The sequence below is a fragment of the Typopeltis vanoorti genome, chromosome 18, assembly GCF_054136105.1.
Source record: "Typopeltis vanoorti isolate ZY-2024b chromosome 18, IOZ_Tvanoo_1.0, whole genome shotgun sequence".
Lineage (NCBI taxonomy): Eukaryota > Metazoa > Arthropoda > Arachnida > Uropygi > Thelyphonidae > Typopeltis > Typopeltis vanoorti.
The window spans coordinates 110,348,377-110,374,382 of NC_143566.1; the positions used below are offsets into that span (position 1 = coordinate 110,348,377).

General features: G+C 35.9%; 1 protein-coding gene across 1 annotated transcript in view; it reads left to right on the forward strand.

Moving 5' to 3' along the window:
* The window catches only part of LOC150097068 (uncharacterized), a 221,768-nt gene that overhangs the window by 135,759 nt on the left and 60,003 nt on the right, over positions 1-26,006 (forward strand). Inside the window, exons 10-11 of the mRNA XM_090408117.1 lie at positions 190-985; positions 11,916-12,997. Coding sequence (XP_090264243.1) covers positions 190-985; positions 11,916-12,997 — 1,878 coding nt within the window. The remainder of the gene's footprint in view (positions 1-189; positions 986-11,915; positions 12,998-26,006) is intronic.

Sequence of the window (26,006 nt, forward strand, 5' to 3'; positions counted from 1 at the left end):
AAAAATCATGAAATTTATAGGAACATGTCCCTATAAAGCGTAAAATATTTATTACTGTCCAAATAATAATATACTTTTGTTGATTTTTGAAACTTAAAAAGAGCTTGTTAACTGATTTTTAATGTTATTAATTTAGATTTAAAAAATTGTGATGCACAGTTTTTAATTAGCTTTCTAATGCTTTTGCAGGCTACTCACACTAATGTCCGACATCCATGTAAATTATGTCACAATGATTATAATACAGTAAAATCATTGATGAATCATGTGAGAAAATACCATACAGGACCTATGGGTAAAAGATATTTAACCTCATTTTTAGCAAAATCTCAACAACATATGGCTGTGTTGCATGCCTGTTATATCTGTAATCGCAAATTTAAAAAAAAGATTGACAGAGATCGGCATTTGTTTGTGCACAATATTCGTGATAGTCCCAATATCCTTCATTGTGGCCTTTGTGATTATACTGCTGCAAGACGTTCGTACCTCGAAAACCATCATCGTAAACACAGACTAATATATTCTTGTTATGTTTGTTCTAAATTCTTCCTTAGTTCTTTGAAACTTCAAAGTCATATTGAAGAACATCTTAATCTTGTTTCTGATACTCTTACCAATCCACCAGTTGAAGCAGTGATTGAAGAAGTTTGCCATCCTAATAACAACACGGTGTCTTCTGAAATTTTAACACATGAGACATATTTGAGTGGGACTCACGAAATAATTGCAGTAGATGGAGTTAAAACTCAGGAGCAGCACATAAATTCTTATGAAAGTGCCAATCTTCTTCCTGAAGAAAAAGAGAATTTTTCTAATGAAATCAGTATTAGTTCCTCAATGTCAAATGCTCAGGATATTCTAACAGAGAATCTCAAAGAACATGAACTTGATTCTAATATTTGTGAAGAAAATAACCTTCCTACGGAAGAAAAAACTAATGCTGATTCAATTAGTGATAATAGTGCACTATGCTCATCTTCTGGTATGTATCTAAATGAATAGCTAATAATTTAATAGTTAAATAGTTAATTAATTATATATATTAAACTTTAGTTACTACTACCAAAAAGGGAACTCAAACATATAAATAAATCTTCTAGTTTAATTCCTTAATAGTAGTCACATGCACGAAAGGTTGTAAAATCTAATAAGTTTTTTCTCATCATCATCAAATTCCTGACATGTACCCTCAAGTGGTGTACAGGATATGATAGTACTACATGAAAAATTTATGTCATTTACTAACTTCTTATCTACAATTTTCCTCCAAACCAGTCTGTTACTTGTCAAGACTCCAACATTATCAGATCTTATATTTCTATCGTCTAAGGCACTTTCTATCGTATCAATCCACCTATATCTTGGTCTTCCTCTGGGTCGTTTTCCTGTCAACCTGGCAGAGAACACTTGTTTTGCTAATCTTTCCTCACCCATTCTGTTTAAGTGACCATACTACCTGAGATTAGCTCTGCTGACGCATTCCTGGATGCTGACAATGTCAAGTTCTTTCCTAATATCCTCATTTTTAATATGATGTTGCCATTGATGCCTCTAATGATGACTGTTCACGCTTCTAATCTTTCTCAGGACTCTCATATCTGCGGTCTCTAGTCTTTGGTCAAGTGCTATACTTCTAACCCAGCTCTCAGATCCATAAGTTAAAACTGGTTTGAACACTGTCTTATATACAGCTAATTTAGTGTTCTGACTAATTTCGCTCATATTCCATATGAATTTATTCAATTGACTGCCTACCATATCAGCTTTGTTGATTCTGTTGTCTATTTCCATATTTAATTTACCATCTTCACTAAAAATCGTGCCTAAGTAGCTGAAATGTTTTACTTGTTCCACAGGTTGCCCGTTCACAACGCAGTTGACATTTTCAACAATTCTACTTATTTTCATTATCTTTGTCTTTTTTAATGCTGACCTTCATACCATATCTATTACAACAGTTATTCAATTTAGTCAGGGAATCTTGCAAACTTGTAGTGGATTTATTTAGAAGTATAACATCATCCGCATAAAGCAAAGAGCTGACATTAACATCTCCAATTCTGATATCATGTTTAATACCACTTTCCTTCATAATGTGATCCATATAGATAATGAATAACAAAGGGGATAATGTACATCCTTGTCTCACACCAGATTTAACATTAAACCATCTTCCTGTACTTCCTTCAATTCTAACCGCTAACTTACAACTCAAATAAAGACTAAGTATTGCTTGCTATAATGCCCCATTGACACCATATAACTGTAGCATATTGAATAGCTTCTCTCTTGGCACCTTGTCTATGCCTTTTCCATATTGACAAAACTTAAATGCAGATCTTTGTTATATTCCCATGCTTTCTCAACTCTTTGTCATAAAGTGAAGATCTGATACTGACAGCCTCTATTTGGCCTGAATCCAGCTTGTTCTTCACCAAACTTTTCTTCCACAATTCTTCTCAACCGTTTCTCAAGTATACTTGCATAGATCTTGCCAGGAACACTCAATAGGGAAATACCTCTGTAATTCTCACATTCAGTTTTATTTACCTTTTTATATATGGGTACTATTAGAGCTTTGCTCCAATCATCGGGAATTCGTCCCTCTGTCCAGGCTTTCTGAACTATGCAGTGCAGCCATTGTAAGACTTTTATACCACATACTACAGCATTTCTGGTCAAATATCATCTACTCCTGCTGCCTTTCCACATTTCAAGCCTTTGATGGCTTTTTCTACTCCAAGTATGGATATGTATCCCTGACTGTATGCCTGTTGAGTGTTTTTTACCACTGTGCTATCACTGCTTGTTTCATTTGGCAATTTTTCGAAGTAATTACTCCATACTTCAAGGATATCTTTTTCTCCTGTTTTCATGTCACCTTTATCATCTCTAACTCCTTTTACAGCACTCTTTACTCCATTTCTAAGCTTCTTGAACAACCTCCAGAATATCTTACCACCTTCTTGATATTTATTTTTTATGTTCTTGCCAAAGTCCTCCGATGACTTTTGTTTAGCTAGTTTTACATAGTGTTTTGCTTTCTTACATTTGTCTCTGTATTCTGTAAGAGTAAAAGCTGACTTATTTGCCAGGAACTTTTGATATGCTTTCTTCTTTTCCTTCACTGCCTCTTTAACTTCCTGTGTCCACCATGGTGTTCTGATTTTTCTATCCTTGCAGACAACCTCACCACATGCCTCTTTTGCTGAATCAATCAGGGTTTTCTTCCAGGCTTGCCACTGAATCTCCAAGGTTTGGTTCCTGTTCTCAAACTCTTTCATTTTTTTCTTCAATAATCTTTGTGTATTTTAGTGTACAGTTCACATCTGAGAGCTGCTCAACTTTTATTTGCTTTAAAACTTTCTTACATGTTATTCTTTTCAATATGAAATTCAATTTTATCCTGCTAAAGACTAAATAGTGATCACTTCCAATTTCAAATCCTCTGTACACTCTGGTGTCCTGCACCAGGGAGAAAACATCATTATCAACAATAAAATAGTCAATGAGACTTTTCTTATTCCTTGCCTCTTCTCTCCATGTGAATTTGTGCACATTTTTATGTTGGAACATGGTGTTAGTAATAACCAGTCCATGTCCTGAGCAGAAATCTAACAGGTATTTACCATTATTATTAGCTTTGATCTTTTCTCCAAATTTTCCCAAAATATTTTTGTATGTCTGACAGTCATTTCCTACTCTGCTATTTAGATCCCCAACAAGGACCAACTTTTCCTTTTTCATTGAATCAGATGCTTTCTCTAAATCCTCAAAAACTTCCTCACTTCTACCTTAGTAGAACCTTCTGTGGGACCATAGGCACAAATAAGTCTCATTGTCCAGTACACCATTCTGATATTTGCCCACATCCCTCTACTTGAGACTGTCTGCCATTCAAGAAGATTAGCCTCGTATTTTGTGTTGAATACTATGGCTACTCCTTCTTTTCCTTGATTGTCATTTCCTAAGTATAACATTTTGTATTTATTGCTCAGAAAGATCTCACCAGTTTTTGTCTTTTTGGTTTCTGTATCCATGTAGATACCCAACAAAGTGCACCACAAGAAGGTGAGGATTGGACATTAGGTTAGAAGCCCTGGTCGGTTCTCCGCATTCCTTTAAATGCTATGTGGAGGCCTCCTCTCAGTTATACAGCTTTGACCCTTAAGCATCCCCCTTAAGTTTTTTCTTGGTATAAAAAACTCATAAGGAAAAGTTTGTTTCTGGAAAGTTTACTCATGTAAATTTTCTTTAGTATAGCATTGAAGCTATAAAGAATTTGCCTTTGGAAATTTTTGGTTGACTGTTATTTTGAATGAGTTCACTATAGTGGCATGTACTACACTGACTACTACATTCAATTCTCACTATAGCAAACCTGCAGGTTTGCTATAGTGAGAATTTTATAATGGATGCTTTGCTGGTGTGAATTTTCTCTAAAATAACATTGATGCTATTGTGCTTTGGCTGGGACTTTTTTTTAACTAGTTTGTTACTCAGTGAATTTGCTTGTAACAGAATATCGCTGTAATGAGAATTGGCTGAGAAGGCCAGCTTGTTGATCCTGTGTTTAGCACATTTACTCTCCAGCCAATAGGCCACAAGTTCAAATCCAACTATGGGAATGGATGATTGTATGTACAGTGTCTTCATGGGGGATATAAATTTCGCTGCTCAGTGTGAGATCACCTCTCTGCTTACTGGAATCAGTGACTTGAAAAAGTTCCATGAAAATCTTGCTATGGAGCAAGGTTTCTACAGAATATCCAGATTATATAAAAAAATAAAGAAAATTACAAAAAAAATTATATAAAAGTAATAAAGGTAGAAAAAAACTTTAAACAACCTATGGTACTGTTGGATCGTACATCCTGGCTCTGAATCCGCTATCTTGTTAGAACGTAGTTCTTATTTAAATTATCTATTTTTTATTATCTTAATTAATTGTTGGTTGATTACTAATCCAATATAGACAAATTTATATTATCCTGCACCACCCTATACTCAGATTAGTCTATATAATTTAGTGGAATCAGTCATCAACTAAATTCAGCAAACTCACTTTTCTACAGGCTGAGTTTAAAATGAATATTTAAGGCTCCCGCAAGGTCCGATAAACTTTATGAGCGGTGCAATGAAAGAGAATCAGGCAAACACCAAATTGAAATCAATGAAACAAAACATTTAATACAGGGTTATATAACATGTACATTAAGTATAACTTTGAAAACAAGATAATGTGATGGGGAGGAAGTGGAGAGGGTCCAGAGACGAGTGACCAAGATGATAGCAGGACTGTGGAATGAACCTTATGAGAATAGGTTGAGGATTTGTGGGTTGCAGAAATTGGACAATAGGCGAAGGAGGGGTGATATGATTGAGACATTCAAATTACTGAAGTGTTTTTATAAGATTGATCAAGAAGATATTTTTGAAAATATGACTGGTGGTGGGAGGACTAGGGGCCATGCATGGAAGCTGGGCAAGAGCGTGGTTGACAAGGGTGTTAGAGCTAGGTTTTTTACTTGGAGAGTGGTGAATGAGTGGAATAAGCTTCCAGAGTCTGTTGTGGGTGCTACGACCGTGAATGAGTTCAAGGCAAGATATGATAGATACTGTGTGAATGTTGAATAGTTGTTCCAGACATGATGTTAGGGCCTCCCTCGATGAGTCTGTCGACTCCTTGGAGTTTCCCGGAACAATAATAATAATAATAATAATGCAAATCAACTTAGTTCAAATATTCATAACAAACATAATACTTTAGGCATCAGACATCCAGCTGTCAATTCTACATTCTTCCATAATAATAATAAATTTAGTTTAATCCTTTTTCCAAGTGTGAGCAAACAAAGTTTGTGCCTGAAAGTATCTTCAGGACTGGGGTAAGGTAGTACAACACCGGGCAACTCGTGGCAAAGGTGGAGCAAGCTACCATCAATTTATCTCAGTATCTCCCATAATGTACAACACATCTCCTTGCGGATATGTATAATGTTATGTATTAAGGGGAGGGCCACTACCCAGACTAGTTTCGACCTTTATTGAGGTCTCTTCAGTGGGAGCCAGGCCCAGACGTGGAAATACCAGGCAGAAACAATGGCAGGTCATCTTTACCTATAGGAGTTGCCAAACGGTGTGCCACCTTTTTATTAAATTACTCTGGATTTAGAGAAAGATGTTGAAAGTTTATTTTTCACTTGGTTAGACTATAATAAATTTAGTTTAATCCTTTTTCCAAGTGTGAGCAAACAAAGTTTGTGCCTGAAAGTATCTTCAGGACTGGGCCTGGCTCCCACTGAAGAGACCTCAATAAAGGTCGAAACTAGTCTGGGTAGTGGCCCTCCCCTTAATGCATAACATTATACATATCCCCAAGGAGATGTGTTGTGCATTATGGGAGATACTGAGATAGGAGTGATGGTACCTTGCTCCACCTTTGCAACGAGTTGCGTGGTGTTGTACCACCTTACCCCAGTCCTGAAGATACTTTCAGGCACAAACTTTGTTTGCTCACACTTGGAAAAAGGATTAAACTAAATTTATTATAGTCTAACCAAGTGAAAAATAAACTTTCAACATCTACATTCTTCCGAATAATTAAAAATGGTTCACACAGTTCAATGTTACAGAATCTTACAGTAAATATTCTTAAAGTAGAATTCTCTAATTCTCTCTTAGTCAACAAACACTTAATTCAGTTATGAGGCAGTTATTTCAAGGGGGGGGGGAACACTTTAAAGCTCCATACTTTGGCTTATTTTAGTAGAACACCACAGTTAATGTTAAGATATATCGGGCGGAGCTAACTCTTATTTCTTCACGCTGAAATATAAAAAAATTGGACTGCTCTTACCGGGTTACATCCTTTGCACATCGGATTCACTATAGGCACACTTAAAACTGAAGTTAACTATCACTTTGAAGTAACACTATTCAAAAGGAATCTTCACTATATAATGGAAATATTAAACATAGAGCTTCACAAGTCTTGATGCACTCGTTTCAGGTAATCTACTTATTCCTTTTTTAAATAACGAAACCTGTGGTGCGATCATAATTAAAAGAAACACATATTAACCACAGTGAAAATTATTTAATTGTAAATATTTCATCCTAAGTATCTTAGGATATCATCAGTACAGTAGTTTAAAACAATAATAGGAATAACATACAGTTAGGGCACATGATTACAATAGAATCTCATTAAACGTGCGTAACGTGTTACAGAAAAAAATGAGATTCTATTGTAATCGTGTGCCCTAACTGTATGTTATTCCTATTATTGTTTTAAACTACTGTACTGATGATGTCCTAAGATACTTAGGATGAAATATTTACATTTAAATAATTTTCACTGTGGTTAATATGTGTGTTTCTTTTAATTACTTATTCCTTATTTTCTTCTACACATTAATTTCAGCTTTGCACTATTCTTCCTCAAAACAATTGGAATTCGACGTAATTTTAGAATTCCATAGAAATATTCCTAATTGCTTATTAATTTCCCAGTCCCTTCTTAATTTATTTATGGCATTTCCAAATTCCCTTTACTGCCACCCGTGCTGTCCTGAATGCTTCTCCCCTGTTTACTTTCGTTTTCTAATAAAATACCTTCATTCTTCCCACCAAAATCTGGTTCTAGCTTGTTCAGCTTATATTAACTTCTTCTCCCTTCAAATACCATAGCTCATGCCCCATGCACGCACTATCTAAAATTAACTCTATTTCCTTGACAACAGCCAATCAAATCCATCCAGAAGAATTACATAAAATTACTTTCTCTTTCAGTAATGATAAATAAAAAAAAATATCATCGTTCACATAGGGTACATGAAACTTACATATATACATTCTCTTTCAGAAATACAAATAAAGAAATAATCCATAGTTCATATAAATCACATTCAATCATAATAAACACAAATTCTATAACATACATGCACAGCTTCTTATAATATTATTATATAATATAGTAAATTAAAAGAATAATATTTTTATACAGAGCCTATTTATTGCTATTACATTACTTAAGATTATATTATTAAATAATAATAAACAAAATTCAAGTCAATTATATGAATAACACACTATAAGCAAGAGACAAACAATAAATAATATTTACAAGTTTTACCTTTGACATGGAGAATTATGTTGGATTCTGAAAGAAGTATTAACAATTTTCATTTCTCTTCATTTAGAATCCAACAGTACTAATGTACTATAAGGTTAGTCATTGAAAGTTTTACCACTTGGTTATACTATAAATTAAAGGTGCCAAGAAATTATATTCTTGGTTTAATCCTTTATCTAAGTGTAAGCAAACAAAGTTTGCATGTGAAGTAATTTCACGATTTGGCAACTCGTATATAGAGGCTAATGACTTAACATCCCTTGCCTTAGTGTCCCATAATGCAAAGCATGTATCCTCATGGACATGTATAATGCTATGCCTATAACTAAGTGGAAAAACTTTCAACAGCTATCTCTAATCCTGAGTATTTTAATAATAAGATGTGACGCACTTCAACCTTGGTATCACTTCTGGGTCTGGCTCCCACTGATGAGACCTGAATAAAGGTTAAAACCATTCTGGGTAATGAATCTTCCTATAATGCGTAGCATTATACATGTCATTATACATTATAGCATTATATATGTCCATAAGGATACGTGCTTTGCATTATGGGACACTAAGGCAAGGGATGTGAAGTCATTAGCCTCTATATATATGAGTTGCCAAATCGTGAAATTACTTTATGTGCAAACTTTGTTTGCTTACACTTGCTAAAGGATTAAACCAAGAATATAATTTCTTGGCACCATTAATTTATAAGGTTAGTCTTTTGTGGATGGAAGTCATAAAAAAAAAAAAAAAACTGCCCTTGATAGGATTCATATTTGAATCTGAACAAGTAAGAGGTTAGCTGCTGTTTAAAAGAGGCTACTTTAATTATATTATTTTGAATAATTAGTGGTAATGCTGTTGTTATGGTATTATTATTATTCTTACTCCATGAAAGGATCTCTGTGGAGTTTGTAGACTCATCGTGGGAGGCCATTAAACATTTCACAAGCACTGTCATTCACATGATACCTGTCATATTTTGCTTAGAACTCATTCACCGACAGAGTATCACAACTGACTCTGCCAACCCATTCCACTATTTTGCTATTCTCCAGTCAAAAAAAATCTATTCATCACATCCATGCCAACTATTTTGCTAAGGAATCCATAGTTTTCTCTTTCTCCACTAGTTGAAAGTTTATATAGATAGAGATGACCTGCTAATGCTTCTGCCTGGTATCTCCACTTGGGCCTGGCTCCCACTGAAGAGACCTCAATAAAGGTCGAAACTAGTCTGGGTTGTGGCCCTTCCCTTAATGCATAACATTAGACATATCCGCAAGGAGATGTGTTTTGCATTATGGGAGATACTGAGATAGGAGTGTTGGTAGCTTGCTCCACCTTTGCAAGGAGTTCACTGGTGTTGTACCACCTTACCCCAGTCCTGAAGATACTTTCAGGCACAAACTTTGTTTGCTCACACTTGGATAAAGGATTAAACTAAATTTATTATTCTCCACTAGTTGTTGTATACTGAAAAATTTCCTCTACATTAAACTTATAAAACTCTTTAAATATGTCTCTATCATATCATCACCTGTTTTTTTGCCTATCAACCAATTTCTGTAAGAAGTATTGCATAGACCTACTACCAACTTGTCACTCACCTCTGGATTCTCTCCACCTCTTCCTCACCCTCAAGAAACCAAAGTGACCAGATCTGTGCATAAATGTCTCAGATGGAGCCATATTATCTCTTTATAAGGTATAACTTCTTATCCCTGAATCAGGTATTCTGAGCCTTCCACTTTTGCAATATGCTCTCTGAACTTTAACTCATCATCTGGTGGCACTTCCAAATCCCTAACTTCATTAATAATAAAGTGTCACACTACTAGTTGCATGCTTCCTTCTGGACTCTGTTTTCTCCATCAGCCACCATATTATCCATACTACTAGCATCATATCCATATCCATTTGCTCTGATTTATGCAACAGAGTCCTGTGCGGTATCCTGTCAAATGCCTTTGCAAAGTTCAACAGTATCACCATGTAGCCACAAATGAAGGACTAGTAGTGCATGGGAATGGTCTAATACCTTCACCATCATTCCTAGATCTAATCACTTGATGACTATCTTGGAGCCTCCTTTATGCAATGGAACTATTTCCTTCTCTGTTTCCTCCCTTGGGACCCAACCGGAGCTGAGACTTAAGCAATCTGGCACTGCAGGTTCCTTAGCACATTCTTGTACTAAGCAAGCTGACTTGTAGTACAATTCTTGTACTATCCCATCTAATCTCATAGCTGTACTCACATTAAGGTTTTGTAATATCCTATGCACCTTAATTCGGTTTGTCACATCTGTTACTGCAACAACTCAACTATTTTGTCTACTTCAATCTCCCTTCTTATTTAAAAAGATAGTTATTCTTCATTTCACTTTCTGCATACTGCAACATCTCTTTAGGATTGCCTTTCATTCACTCACCTAATTTCCTCTCATACTCTGATTTTGCAATAATGGTCACCCTTCTAACCTATGCTCTCCAATTCTCATAAGCTTGCTGCACATTTCTTTTTAAATTTCCTCTGCAAACTCTTTTGCGGCTTCTGCTTAATGATGCTACTCATCCATTTACTTCTCACTTGATTTATCCTCCTGACTGCTACTACTTCCTTCAAACACTCCTTGACCATTCCCATGCACTACTAGTCCTTCATTTGTGGTTTCTTTTGCCATAATACCACTTCTTGGGGTACTGCCTCATACACAACTTTCTGATATTTTTCAGAGAGCCAGTCTTCAATGTATCTAACTAGTCTGTTATCTAAGTTGATGTTTGCAAAAGATGTTTTGCAGACATCAACTTATCACATGATTCTAAATTTCCAAATGCCTCTGGAAAGTTCATGAATATCATTGTATTGAATCTCTCTTATCCAACTAATTGTTCACCTTATTAAAAAATGCGAGTAGATTTTTTGAAATAAGACTTGCTCTTTACAAACCCATTCTGATCATCATAGAGAATCCCATAACTCCATTCTGTATTTTATTCCTAACCAACTTCTCCAGTATCCTGACCACAATTACTGATATACAGACTAGTCTGTAACTGGAAACTAGATTTAAAATGTACTCAGAGTTGTTTGTATAACAGTTATAAAAGAAGTTACAAAAAAGTTATAAAAGAAAGCTGTGTTAATCTGAGTACAACTGTACTTAGATTTCTGCTTAAAATATTAACAGTTGTTAGGTATTTTTGTTTAATTTAATTTAAAAAAAAAAGTGATCTCTATCGACTGGATGTGGACGTGCAGAATTTTCAAATATTAGTATTATTATTATTTGACACCTCCAGGAAGTTCAAAGACTCATCGAGGGAGAGTGTGCCAACAGCATCGAATGATTGGCCCCTTCCAACTACTAACCGTGCTCAAACTTCTTAACTGAGCCATTAGTAGCAGAGGCTCTACCAAATGCTTTATAACAAAACAGCTCTAGGTGAAATTATATATATCAAGGAATAATAGTCCCATCAATGAAAGTCTCTAAAAACTTACTGTATGTTGGTACTTTGTATGTCAAGATTAACATAGAAGACAATTATTGAAATTTCCTGTTGAGACTAATTTTAACATAATTCATTCATAATTTACTTATTGAAATGTTATAAAATTTATTTCTCTCAGCAATAAATTTTATATTTATAGTTTTTATTTTTTGCAGATTTTTTTAATAACACCCACTAATAGTCATATTATTCAGCTATTTATGTTGAAATATTTTTATTTTTATCCTAATCATTTGAAATCTGAAATTTTTTTTTTTAAACAGGAAGCAATAAAAGCTGCCTTATTTCCACTGAAAAAAATCTCAGTCAGACTACTGAAGTGCAGCCATCTGAAATTGCCATTATTGAGAATTTGTGCAATGATCATTCTACTGTTAAAATACATTCTACTTTTCCAGAGAATGCTGTTGAGAAATTACCAAATGAACAAGAGGTACTTCCTGATCATAATTTTAATCACTTAAAAGATGCCACTGAATATATTTCTTCCTTGAATCTTGATTCTAATGAAAGAACAGATAATGAAATTTCTGATAAATTGGCTGATGAGCAAGACAAATCAAACTCAGAAGTAATAAATGGGAAACATACCTTGAATTTAGAAATACCTGTTCTTTCAGAAACTCATACCAGTGAGAAAGTTAATATAGTTGCTTTTATAGATACAGATGTTAATCAGCATTTACAAAATATAGATGAAGTGAGCACATCACCTGCTAGTGATTTGAAGGAAAAGAATTTAACTGTATCTATTTTGAATGAAAATAATACTGATGAATCAATTAATATACTTACATTTGCACATACTACAGACATAAATGGAAAATCAGATAATTCCGAGGGTACTTCAATTGAAAAGACAGAAAAAAGTCAAGATATATCCTTGTTGCAAGTACTAGAAAATGGTGATTCATCTGCAAATAGAATGTGCCAATTGCCCATCGAAGAACATCAAAAAAAAGACTCTGTTATCACCTTAAGTGCAACAAATGAAGATAACAGAATTAATGCAGAAGAATCATCGCTTGTACAGCATATAAACATGGGGATATCAGATGAAACCATGGAAGATCTTTCAGGTAAACTTTCTAATGATCTTTCTGATGAACATCATCAGAATATTCCTATAGGTAGTACATTAGAGTCTCTTTTTGCTGCTTCCATCAATCACAGTTGGTATCTCCCCGAGCCAGATGGGTCATTGGCTCTGAGTCAGTATGTCAACATTCCTGAAGAACTTACTGAAGGACAAGTTGAACCAAATAACTCTCAGGAGGGAATCTCGCAAGATGAGGAAACCAAAGAAGAAAGTGTCTCAAATGACACAAATCAATCACTTTCTGAAGTAGGTAAAAATTAATATATGTTGATTTCCTATGTATATATTGAATTTATAGTTGCTTTTTAATTGTTTACAATAAAATAATTATTTTAATTTTTGATTGCAAATAAGATAAAACTGTTAAATTCCATAATTAGCATTAGTAATTTCATTTAAGATCAAGTGACACTTACAAGAATAATTAAGTATAATCTATTACACCAGTGTTTTTGTAAATCTATCTTGCTTGTAGCCAGAATGTCAGAAGATAATATGAATACCATGTCATTTGCTACTGCTAAAAAAAGCACTAATTATTGTAATTTATCTTTTTAAAGTAAAAGAAAAAGCTTTTGACTTTGTAAAATGGGATAAGATGGAAGTAATGGAAAAGATTGGTATAGATTGGAAAGACAGAAGGCTAATTATTTCACTATACATGCGACAAACTGCCATGGTGAGAGACATACCTGGTACAGCAGAACCAGGTATTATTGGACGAGGAGTAAGACAAGGCTGTTCTCTGTCACTAATTTTGTTTAACATGTATTCTGAAGCAATGTTAAAAGCAGCACTGGAGAATTCAGAAGAAGGAATAAAAATTGGAGGTAGACAGATATTTGCAATACAATATGCAGGTGACAAGGCATTATTATCAAATACTGAAACAGGACTACAACATCTGTTGAACAGATTAGTGGAGTCCTGTATTAATTATGGAATGAAAATTAACATATAAAAAAAAACAAAGCTAATGAAAGTAGCAAGGAAAGAGGCAAATATGGACAACATAATAAATGGGGAAAAATTGAATCAAGTAAAGACATTTAAATATCTAGGAAGTGTGATTAGCAGTGATGCAAGATGTAAAAGTGACATAAAAGCAAGAATAGCGATGAGAAGAGATGCCTTTAATAGAAAATGGAATTTATTGCGAAGTAAAATGGACAGAAACCTAAAGAAAAGACTAATAAAATGTTATGTGTGGAGTGTTACCCTCTAGACAGCTGAAACTTGGAAATTGAAGAAAGAAGAAATTAAGATTTTGGAGAACTTTGAGATTTGGAGAAGGATGGAAAAAATCAAATGGACAGATAAAATAACTAATGAAGAGGTCTTAAAATGAGTAGAAGAAGAAAGAAGTCTGTTAAGGAGGATAAAAAGAAGAAAGGGAAACTGGATCGGACATATTCTGAGAGGAAATGGAATCATCAGAGATGCCATCGAAGGAAAAATAGACGGAAAAAGACCCAGAGGAAGAATAAGGAAAACAATGCTAGATGACATGCTGAATGGAGACAGGTATACACAATCTTGAAAGAGAAGGCTCAAAACAGAAGAGAGTTGGAGGAAAGTTTTTGCTACTAAGAGAAGAACCTGCTCAATTGCAGAATACTCAAGAAGAAGAAGAAGTGCACATTGTTGTAGGACAGTTGTAGGTATGAAATGAATTAGAAGTTCAGGTATTGACAAGGTGAGCACGCTGCTTATATAAGGAGAATCATGGAAGATATAGAAGTATTAACAGAAAAATCTGATGAGCTACTAATCTCTCAGCAATACCATATGGCATACAATGAACAGTTTTACTAAAAGAGAAAAGCACATTTCCTAAACATGCAGTTAAACTTTCTCCCTCTTTTTTTGTGAAAGTATGGTGAAAGTGGTGTTTGAAAGGTTATGCACTTCATGAAAAGATTACTTGTTATTATATTGATGATACTGAATTGCAGGAAATTGATGAGGCCAGAACGTTGGGGGGAGATTTGAAGGGCATATTGCAAAATTTGGCAGAATAGCTCAAAAGATTACTTGGATGAAAAATACACTGACAAGTAAAGATAGGGAGGTTATTATCCCTCTTTATATAAGCCTATGATTCAACTGCATCTTGGCTAGTGTTCACAGATTTAGTAACCTGGGTTTCTTGGGGGTGGTAAAGATGATTCAGAGACAAGTGCCAAAACTGGTGACAGCTCTGTGAAATGCTTACTATGATAGAAACTTATAAATTACTAAAGAGATTCTATATAATTAACACAAAAGAAATTTTTTGATGTTGAAATGCAGGGAGAGAACAAGGTCACTCCTGGAAGCTGTGGGATTGTGTAGTTTTAGTAAGAGTGTGCAGACTAATATTTTTGCTTGTAGAGAGAGGAATCAGTGAATGGATTGCCAGCTGTGAGTGCCGCAATGGGGAATGGGTTTTAAGTTGAGATATGATTGGTGCTGTGTGAATAATGGTTAGCATAGTTAGCATGGAAATACCGTCTTGTATAATAATAATAAAAGTGGCCATTTGGCATGTATGCAAAAAATATGGTTTTCCTATTTCTGATAATTGGTGGCTTCATAAAATCGAGACAGTACTGGAAAACGAATAGCAAAAATTCTCTGGGACTTCAGAATGCAAACTGATTCATCATTGGAACACAATAGACTTGACAATTATTGAACATCAACAAGTTTGGATTATTGGCATCATAGTATCCACTGATAACAATATCAACAACAAAGAACTGGAAACAATTACTAAATATCGAGATCTGGCAATCAGTTAGCCAGTTGTGGTTTAAACATGCCAAAATCATCCCATTGTTATTGGTGAACTTGGTGCAATTTCAAAGATATTATCTAACTATTTACAAGAATTAAACATCAGCGAATTGACAACATATGATCTACAAAAATGGCATTACTTGGAACAGTCAATATTTTACGACACTGCCTGACAAACTGTTCTTAGATTCTTTGGTAGATTCTGAATTGTTCTGTATCACCAGTCAAATTGTTGTTTGAATGATATGTTGTTTTGACTGTGTTTTAGTTGTATGAATAAAGTCATAATAATAATAATGAAAGGTAATAAAAATAGAGATAAAGCATTGTGTTAGTAAATACAGTTTGTTCTGGAAAACAAATGATGATTGCTAATTAATAAAGGAACTAAGCAGGTGAATTAATTTTTTTATTCTTTCTTCCCACACATTTCAAGAATGTGTTCATTCCATCTGAATAATTTTTGCAACCATTTCTGATAATAAGTGTGTGGGGGGGTGAAAATGATGCTTTTAGAGCAAAGAGATATATTTAGAAAGTAGATGTGGGAAAACATGGATTGAAAAGTCTTAAAAATATATGTGAAATTAAATTTGTTAAATATAAATAATGTCATCAATGTTTGATTCCATGGACTTTTTTTTTTTTACATATTCATGTTATTCCTTTTGTATACTTTCTATAAAAACACACATATTTGCATTGTTAAGTTTTTAATATCATGAGAGGTTTATATTCATATCAAAATCTTAAACAAAACATTTTTGCCTGACCGAAACTTATTTTTTAGCACTCTAAATAAATATGTCATCTTTTACATGTAAAATTCATTTTCAGTGGATGACATGTCAATGGTTCTTTCTTGAAAGCTTTTTAATATAGCATGATTTATACACATAGTGGAGTCTTTGAAAATGGAACCCTGACAAATTTTATTTTTAAACCAAAACTTGACCATACTAAAAACAGAATAGTGTTATATTTATTGCTAAAAACATAAATGAAATAGAAAATATTTCACATTGGTCTCCATGCCTGTAAACCTATTGCAATATATACTGAAAGAAGTCAATGGACACTGTAGTGTGAGGAACAAACAGTCATGGCACCCACCCTTTAGAATATGTAGGACCTCCTTTTGCTGTGATAACTGCAGCAATCCTTTGGGCATACTTTCCACAAGTGTACAATAGGAATTTTGGACCATTCTTCCTGTAGACATGTAATGAGATAATTGAGTGTTGTGGGACAGATGTCCCTTGATTTCGCCTGACTTTCCACTTCATCCTACAGATGTTCGGTAGTGTTCAGATCAGGACTCTGTGGAGTCCAGTCAAGTGTGGTGACATTCATGTCCACAAACCACGCAGTTACAGCAACAGCCTTATGACTCAGTGCATGTCTTGCTGAAAGAAACAATGATCAGTTCAGTTGAAATGCCACAAAGTAAGAAGCATTTCATTTTCCAAATGTTCAGATACCTCTCTGAGTTCAGTGTTCATGGCACCACAAAGAGAGGTTTAACGCAAAACTAGAAAAAATCAGGACCATCCCATCACACCACCACCTCCGAATTTCATACTTGGGGGTTATGCATTCAGTTAAGAGACATTTACCAGGCATCTGCCACACCCTCTCTCATTCATCTGCTTGGATGTAGCATGATTTGTTGCTCCCTAACACAGCTTTCTAAGCTTCCATGTCCACTGTACACACCCGTTTTTCACCACTGAAGATGACGCTACATGTCGGTTCGGGTAATGTGATTGCATATTGTGATCCTACCATGGAAACCCATGTTGTGAGCCTCATTTCTGAATTGTTTTGTGCAGATTCGTGTTCCAGTCAATGCCCGGACCTCCATATTCAATGTGTAAGCTGATGAATGGCAGTTTTTACATATTATCCTTCATAGCACCTTATGGTCACGTTTGGTGAGTGTGTAGTTAGTCATCAACTGGGGCTACAGCACAGAGAGTTGACTGTAGTCAACTCTCTGTGCTTCCCTCTCAGTATGGTATCACTGATTGTTGACCTGGGATGGCATAATTTGTTGACAATTAGCCAAACAGATAGGCCTGCAACATTGCATCCTATTACAATGCCTCTTTCCAATTCCTGCAGTTCCCTTCTCGCAGCCATTTCACCTGGACGCAGTTGCACTGACTTGGGAGCATCATATTCCTCCCATTTATACCGGCTGCTGCACTTTGCCCGTGGGGGGGGGGGTCCTGTTGATTTCTTTCAAAGCAGTGTAACTTAACTGGATACCAATATAGGAATGGAAATTAGAAGTAAATAGTGTCAAAAAAAAAGCAAGTTGCAATTATCAGTTTGCTTTTAAACAGCCTACATACACAAAATAAGCAAATCATAATTGATTGCAAACTGGTTAGCTCTGAAATTTGTAATTTGATTAGATGAGGAACTTAGTTAATTTAGGTTCCAATAATATAGAGTTCATGGTTCCAAAATTTTCAGAAGCCACACTTCAGGAGGGTATATCTGTTGGACCTCAAATTAGGGAAGTATATATATATATATATATATATATATATATGTAGAAAGTTTTTTACCTTTAATGTATAATCTGCTGTATTATACATTAAGCCGACCTGGCTGGCCCGGTGGTTAGCATATCCGCTTTCCAGCCAACAGGCTGTGGGTTCGAATCCCACGTAGGCATGGATGTTTGTTATGTCTTCTGCCAATATGGACTGGGTCACCATGGGAGCAGTAGACCCAAAACCTCCCACAATGGGAGAGGCCTTCACCCGGTAGTGGGTAGAAAAAATAGGCTAAAATTTATTTTTTATTTTTTTTTTTATTATACATTAAAGATACCAAGAAAACTTGGTTTTTAATCCTTTTCCCAAGTAAGCAAAATAAAGTTTTGTGCATGAAATATATATTCGCAAAACTTTGTTTATCTTACTTGGGAAAAGGATTAAAAACAAAGTATAAAATTTCTTGGTATCTTTCACACACACACACACACACACACACACACACATACACACATATATCAGGGGTAAATTCTCCATGCTTGCTGTGCAAGCTCATTAATTGAGAAAGAAGTAATATTTATTTGTTAATAAATGCATGCATTTATAAGCATTCCATTTAGGCTTTTATTTTTGTAGACAGAAGATGTCTTAAGCTTGCATGGCAATAATTGAGCTTTGCGTTATGTATTGAAGGCTGATGCTTGCTCGTCTAGTCGGTTGTAGGAGTTTCCAGGTCCTCGTGCTCATGAAATCACAGCAGCACTGTGATTTCATGTGCACACATAGCCATTTCATGTTATTTCACTCTGTTGCTTAAACACAGGCCATATGCAGTCAACGTAGCTCTAGCCAGTGAGCTTCAGCCAGCCTTTACAAGTGTGCGTGTTGCTTGGGAAAATTAAGTTACAACCACCTTTTTATGATGATGTTATTGACCAGTTCATAAAGAAAAACCGTAGGGTAGAATTTGTGTTCAAGTAGCTAAATTGAAAAAGATACAACATTTATTCTATAAATGATATTCTATTTGTATGATTAAATGTACATAAATTTCTAAATATATAGTTTTAAATGATTCATTATTCCACTAATCAGACTTCAATCACACCTCTCACTTCCTGAATGATAACAAGAGCAAGCGTGAATTTCAAGACCAACATTTGCCTCGGTATATTGTGCCAGTTCTTCACATCAAGACAGTAGATCCATGATGTCTTGGGATACATCCAGGCCGACTGCTATTATGCCAAACATTCCTAAAATACATGATCAGCAGCTTCCATTACAGGATCAGAATGTTGCTCAAGAGAAGGAAAATGGGTCAGTTAATTATCCATGGATATCCTCATCAGATTTGCTGTGCGACCAAAAATATCCAAAGACATAATATGAAACTACATGAAAATGACAGACAGGAATATATATTGGATGCGGACATGAAAGCAAAGTTGATGATGATGAGGCAAGAGATGAACTGCATGCGAAATGAGATGAAAAGAATTAAGAGACATACATGGAAGAGTGAAAAAGAGCAGAAGGAAAGATGGCCATGCGAAAGATATATCAAATGATTCGAGAGTGGTTCTCTATGGAGATTCCATTATTAGAGGTGTGGTGAATGAGAAGATGCATAAGGTTTGTTTTCCTGGTGGTAGAATGGAGAGAGTGATTGAAATGTTGGACATGAGGAATAAGAGAGCACAAGAGTTGGTGGTTGTAGTAGGAGTGAGGAGAATGGAATGCATTTTGTGAATGTGTGGGAGGAATTTGAGGGACGGATGGAATTGTATAAAGAAGATGGGCTGCATTTAAATGGTTTTGGTGTGAATCGGCTGGAGGGATTGTTACTGGCAGAAGTAATGACTGCAATGAATATATCTGAGGTGGTGCAAAGTGATATGAAAGAGCAAAAAAGTAGGGTAGGGAGAGGTATTTGTTCACTTGCAAATGGGGAGGTGAACATTATGAATGAAGTAAATGAGAGAGTGGAGGTACAACACAAACCGGGAAACGGGGGGGGGGGGGGAACTTTATGAAAATGCCAGTGCTGAATTCAGAGGTGAATGTGTAAGTGGACAAACACAGATTGATATGGCCTGGGATGGGTGGGAAGAGTTTAGGTGTGAGGAAAGTTGTAGAATGGGTGGTAATATAGAGGAAGTGACTGGGGAGGGTATTGAAGAGTCACATCGTAGGAGTGACGTTCATAGGACTTGTAGAAGCAGCAATGATTTCTTATGTTTATTCACTAATGCTAGAAATATTAGAAATAAGGGGAACGAAATTGTTGCTTTACTCGAGTCTGTTCGCCCAAAAATTGTTGGTATAAGTGAGACGTGGTTAGATGACGATGACATCCTTACAGGAATAGAGATGAACGGATATGATATTTTTCGTGAAGATAGACAGGGAAGAAAGGGAGGAGGAGTACTGTTAATGGTAGCAGATGAGTTGTGCCCATCTAAGGTGAAATTGCAAGGTGCAAATAGTGGTCACAGTTTTGAGGCGGTATGGTGTAAGGTAAAAGTAAACAGGATGAAATATTTAGTTGGGTTGTTGCTATAGACCTGGTAATATGGAGGGTAATGAGAAGGAAATGTATAGGCAAATTGGCCTAGCTAGCAAGAAATGAGTTATAATTATGGGCGACTTTAATTATGGTGATATAGACTGGAAGCAAGAGACTGCATCTATGGGTAAAGAAAATGAATTTTTGGAGTTTTTGAAAGATAATTACCTTAGGCAGCATGTAACGGAGGGTACACTAGGATCAAGAGTATTGGATTTGATCATCTCATCAGATGATGTTATTATAAATGAGGTGTCAAATCTTCCACCAGTTGGTGAGAGTGACCACGAGGTGATCACGTGCAGGGTGACCAGTCATTCGAGGACGTCTGTTAGAAAGGGATATATGTGGAATTATAAGACTGGTAATTACGAAAAGTTCCGGAAACAGCTTGCGATAATAAATTGGAAAGAGGAACTGGATGGAAAGGATATCAATGCTGCTTGGGCCATACTCAAGAACTATTTGGTGGAGGCAATATCAGAGTGTATTGAGTATTTATAACAACCAGTTACTTGATAAGGGTAGCAAGAATGCAGTATGAGCAGCAGTTAGCTAAAGCGGCCAAAAAAAATCCTAAGGAGTTTTTTTGATATGTCGCCAGTAGAAGAAAGAATGATTATGGTAGGATGGGATTGATTGGTGAAAATGGAGGAATGATAACTACTGCAGAGGATATAGTTGAGATATTTAGTGAGCAATTTCTAAAGGTATTTCATTCTTGTGAATGTGGCATCATGCAGAACTTGAAAGCAGTGAGAAAGGAGGAGGAGGAACTTTTAGTAAGTGAACAGGGGGTATATGAGGAATTGAATAGACTTGATGTAAATAAGGCTGTGGGACGTGATGCTATTTCACCACGTGTCTTGAGGGAATGTGCCAGAGAGTTAACAACAGCTTTGAGAGACTCATATCTTTTCAACATGAGTCTCTCACTGGTGAAGTTCCAAAAGAGTGGAAAGAGGTAAAATTGTTCCAATTCATAAGGGAGGTGATAAGAGTAAGGCTTTGAATTATAGACCAGTCTGTGTTTCTGGAGTTGTGGTCAAGGTATTAGAGAAGTTAGTTAGGAATAAGATTCACAATTGGGTTGACAACAGAAAAATACTCTTTGGCGTCCAGCATGGATTTACTAAAGGAAGATCGTGCTTTAGCAACCTGCTTACTTTTTATAATAAAGTGACAAATACGTTGGATAAGGGTGTTGCATATACAGTGGTATATTTAGATTTTGCAAAGGCATTTGATAAATTGCTACATGACAAGCTGGTAATTAAATTGGAACGGATGGGGCTGAACAGTAGATTGGTTTGCTGGATTGGAGATTGGCTGTCTGATAGGTATCAGCGAGTTGTCTATGAAGGAGTGATATCCCAGAAGAGGAAAGTTACTAGTGGTGTATCTCAAGGGTCTGTTTTGGGTCCATTGCCGTTTAATTTGTATGTAAATGATATCTGGAGAGGTCTGAATGGTGATGTGCAGTTGTTTGCAGATGATGCAAAGTTGGGGAGAGCTGTCAGGAGTAGTGTGGATGCTGTAGCTTTGCAAGAGGACTTGAATATACTGGCTGAATGGGTAAATAAGTGGGGATGTCAATTCAATGTTTCAAAGTGTAAGGTTTGAAATTTGGGAAGCAGAGATGGGATGTAAAGTACACAATCGGTGCAAATATCTTGGAAGAGGTAGAGGAAATGAGAGATCTGGGAGTAATTGTAGATAAGGACCTAAAATTTCGGGGACATGTTATTAAAATAGTGAAGACAACACAGCAGGTAATGGGAATGATGCGGAGGACATTAACTTGTAGAAGTAAGGATGTTATGGTTCCTTTGTATAAGGCTTTGATCAGGCCACATGGATTACTGTGCACAGATCTGGTCACCTGGTTTTCAAAAAGATGAAATTGCATTGGAAAAAGTTCAGAGGTGATTGACTAAGGTGGTTTCTGGTCTCTGGAATGTAGAGTATGAAGACAGATTGACAAAATGCAATTTGCAGAAATTGGTGGATTGAAGGAGGAGGGGGGGGGGACATATTGAGACATATAATCCACATTGCCTTGATTAACTATTATTCTACCTAATTGCGCATCATCAGCAAACAACTGTATATTTCCTTTCAGATTATTTCCTATATCATTTATATGCAAATTAAACAGCAATGATCCCAGCACTGAACCTTGTTGCACACCACTAGTCACCTGTTTTTGCCTTATTTCTGCCCCTCCATATACCACTTTTTGATGTCTGTCCAACAGCCACCCTCTTATCCACTTAACCAGTTATCCATTTAGTTCACATTTGATTTACTCTCCTGACTCTAGGTATGCAGTCTGCCATTACCTCCCTCAAACACTCCTTTACCACTTCTCATGCACTATCAACATCCAGCCCCTGCAGTTTTACATGCCATGGCACCGATCTAAACAATCTCCTAAGCTTGTCATACTTACCAGCCCTGTATTTCCACATATACTCTGTCAACTGAAAATTCCACATATTTGGCCACCTCCCAGTCAAGACCATATTATTACTCTCACCAATTGGTGGCAACGTGGTCATATTCATTATAGACAAATTCTCAGATGCAATTACTAGATCAAGTGCCCTCGAACCCCTAGTATATTCCATTACATGCTGTCTCAGGTAATTATCTCTTCGTAACTAAATAAAATCCATTTCCTTCCAATCTATGTTCCCATTGTTGAAATCCCCCATAATAATTACCTGTCCTCCACTCATTGAGTCTATTTGTCAATGCATACTATATCTGTTATCTTTTCCATCTCCTGGTCTATAGCAGCGTCCAACTGTTTATTTTGTTCTGCTGGCCTCAATCTCACACCAGATAGCCTCAAATGTGCTATTTTCACTGGCCTGCAGTTGAACTTCTGTTCTCTTTGGTTGCAATTCATCAGCTATCATAAATAACACTCCTCCCCCATTCTTTTCTCTCTATTCTCCCTGAACACACTACTACATCCTTCACATTTTATCCCACTAACTATATCATCTTCTATTAGCCATGTCTCGCTAATGCCAATAACCTTTGGACAGGATGAGCCAACGAATGCCAAAAACTCCTCCTCTTGTTCTGAATGCTCCTGGCATTAGTATATATAAAGTGCAGAAGCACTCTTAGGCCCACTGCTTTCCTGACACTTTATACTAACTATCCCATTCTGGTTTGTTACCAGTAGTACTAACTTAGGCATATTATACACATTCTTACACTCAGCTGTCTCACTGATGTCTGCATATCTACTCAACAGCTCCCCCCTCTCCAAAAAAAGCTTTAGTTTCCCTGATACTGCACATCTATTTTCACTTTATTCAACAACACTTTTTCCAGTCTCTGAACACCAAATCCATTCAAATGCAAACCATCCTTCTTGTATAGGTCCTTTTACCTGTTAAACTCACTTCACACCAGCAAACACATGCATGCACGCGCACACACACACATCAGTCCTATGCATCAAGTCATCAAATTTATGCCTAAAACATTTCACTTCAGTATACTGTACTTGAGTTACTTAACTAACCTTCAATTGTTGGAAGTTTTTTCACTTGGTTGTTGTGAAGTCTTAATTTCCTCACACGTGTTACCCCAGTCCTGAAAATACTTCTGGTGCAAACTTTGTTTGCTTACACTTGAATAAAGGAATTAAACCAGTATGTAACTTCTTGGTATCTTTAATGTTTAGTATAGCCAAAAAAAGAAAAGTATCATCGTTGGGTCTGGCTCCCACTGAAGAGACCTCACTAAAGGTCGAAACCGGTTTGGGTAGTGACTCTTCCCATAATGCATAGCATTATACATGTCTGCAAGGAGATATGCTTTGCATTATGGGATACTAAAGCAAGTGATGTGAAGTCTTAGTTTCCTTATATGAGTTGCCCCAGTCCTGAAAATACTTCAGGCACAAACTTTGTTTGCTTATACTTGGATAAAAGATTAAACCAAGTATATATAACCTTCAATAATTGGACTGTTTTCTTTTCACATAGCTGTGTTAGATCCTGAATGGAGTATTTTCTAAGAAGTTGTTCATTCAGAATCTAACATGAAAATTCTAACTAATTTAAAATAATACCTGCACACCAGCAGAAAGTAATTAGACCTTGTTTGTTATATAAGAGAATGCATATTAATATGTGAATTGTATTAGAAATATTTGTAGTCAAAAACAGAAAACTAAACTAGAGAATTGTGTACAAATTAATGATTCCTTGTAAAAGAAATATTAAGTTAAATTTGTGTCCTATTAAGCTGTCTCAAATAATGTAAGTCAACAGACAGGTCATGAGTAACAGTGCAAAGGTCGCATCTGAAACGCACGTATCGGTTGTAACGCCGGAGGCTACAGCATACGCGGAAAATAAAGTCAATGCGCTTTCCTCGAAGACAGCACCTAACAGCAATAGGGAGAGTAGGGATCATCTTAAGGGCATTAAAACTAAGGGCCGTGCGAAAAAAAAGGATACAGCAAAAAAGAGGGCACTACAACATAGAATATAAGGCAATGTACTCCATATTGCAAGGTTTTTTGTTCCGGATTTCATCTCGAGGATTCTTGACTGGTGGTCAGAGAAAGGATGAGTCAGGGTTCTATGATGTCGGACAGCGGGCCGTTTTTCCTGATTATGCTGAACAAGATTCCACGCTGAGCCGTACGCGAATCATCAGCTTATGCAGAAATTGTGCCAGCCACTGGATGTCCCATCGGAAAGGAGCAGAGATAGCCCTCAGTTACGGAAGAAAATAGTTCAAGTCTGGCAGCAGTAGAAAGAACGACGTAGCCAAAAGCCAGGCGCTGAGATTACTGATCAAAGGATGACCAGAACAACACGTGGTAGTTAATAGACCTTCGGAAAGAACTGGGTAACGTAGAGGTCTTTGTTATATGTTGCAGAAGTGATAGAAGATTGAAATTTATGTTTGATTAAGTAATGTGGACAATCCTTTCGAGAACTTGGATAAGATTTTGTATTTGAGACAGCAAACTATGTTGGACAAGGAATTGTCAGGAACGAATCTAATTGTATGTGACTGAAGTAATAAGTGTAATTTGTTTAGTAGATAACTTTAACTGAGAAAGCAACAAGTTGTATAGTATGTACTCTATGAATAGCATGCATGAGAGAATCTTAATTTAGTGTAACATTGTCATTGCTTTCTATTGTTCTCTGTGATTAACAATTTGATCTGTCTAGATGAACTTAATTAATTTAGAATTGTTTAATTATCTTAGCATGAGATTTTACTTAGTAAGAGATTTAGTAGTTTTGGTAATTTGATTCAATTTAGTTGTAATTGTCATTTAGTTCCAATAAACGTTTTATTGCATATGCCTGAGTCATGCCTGAATTCGAGATATCAAATTACCACTTATAAA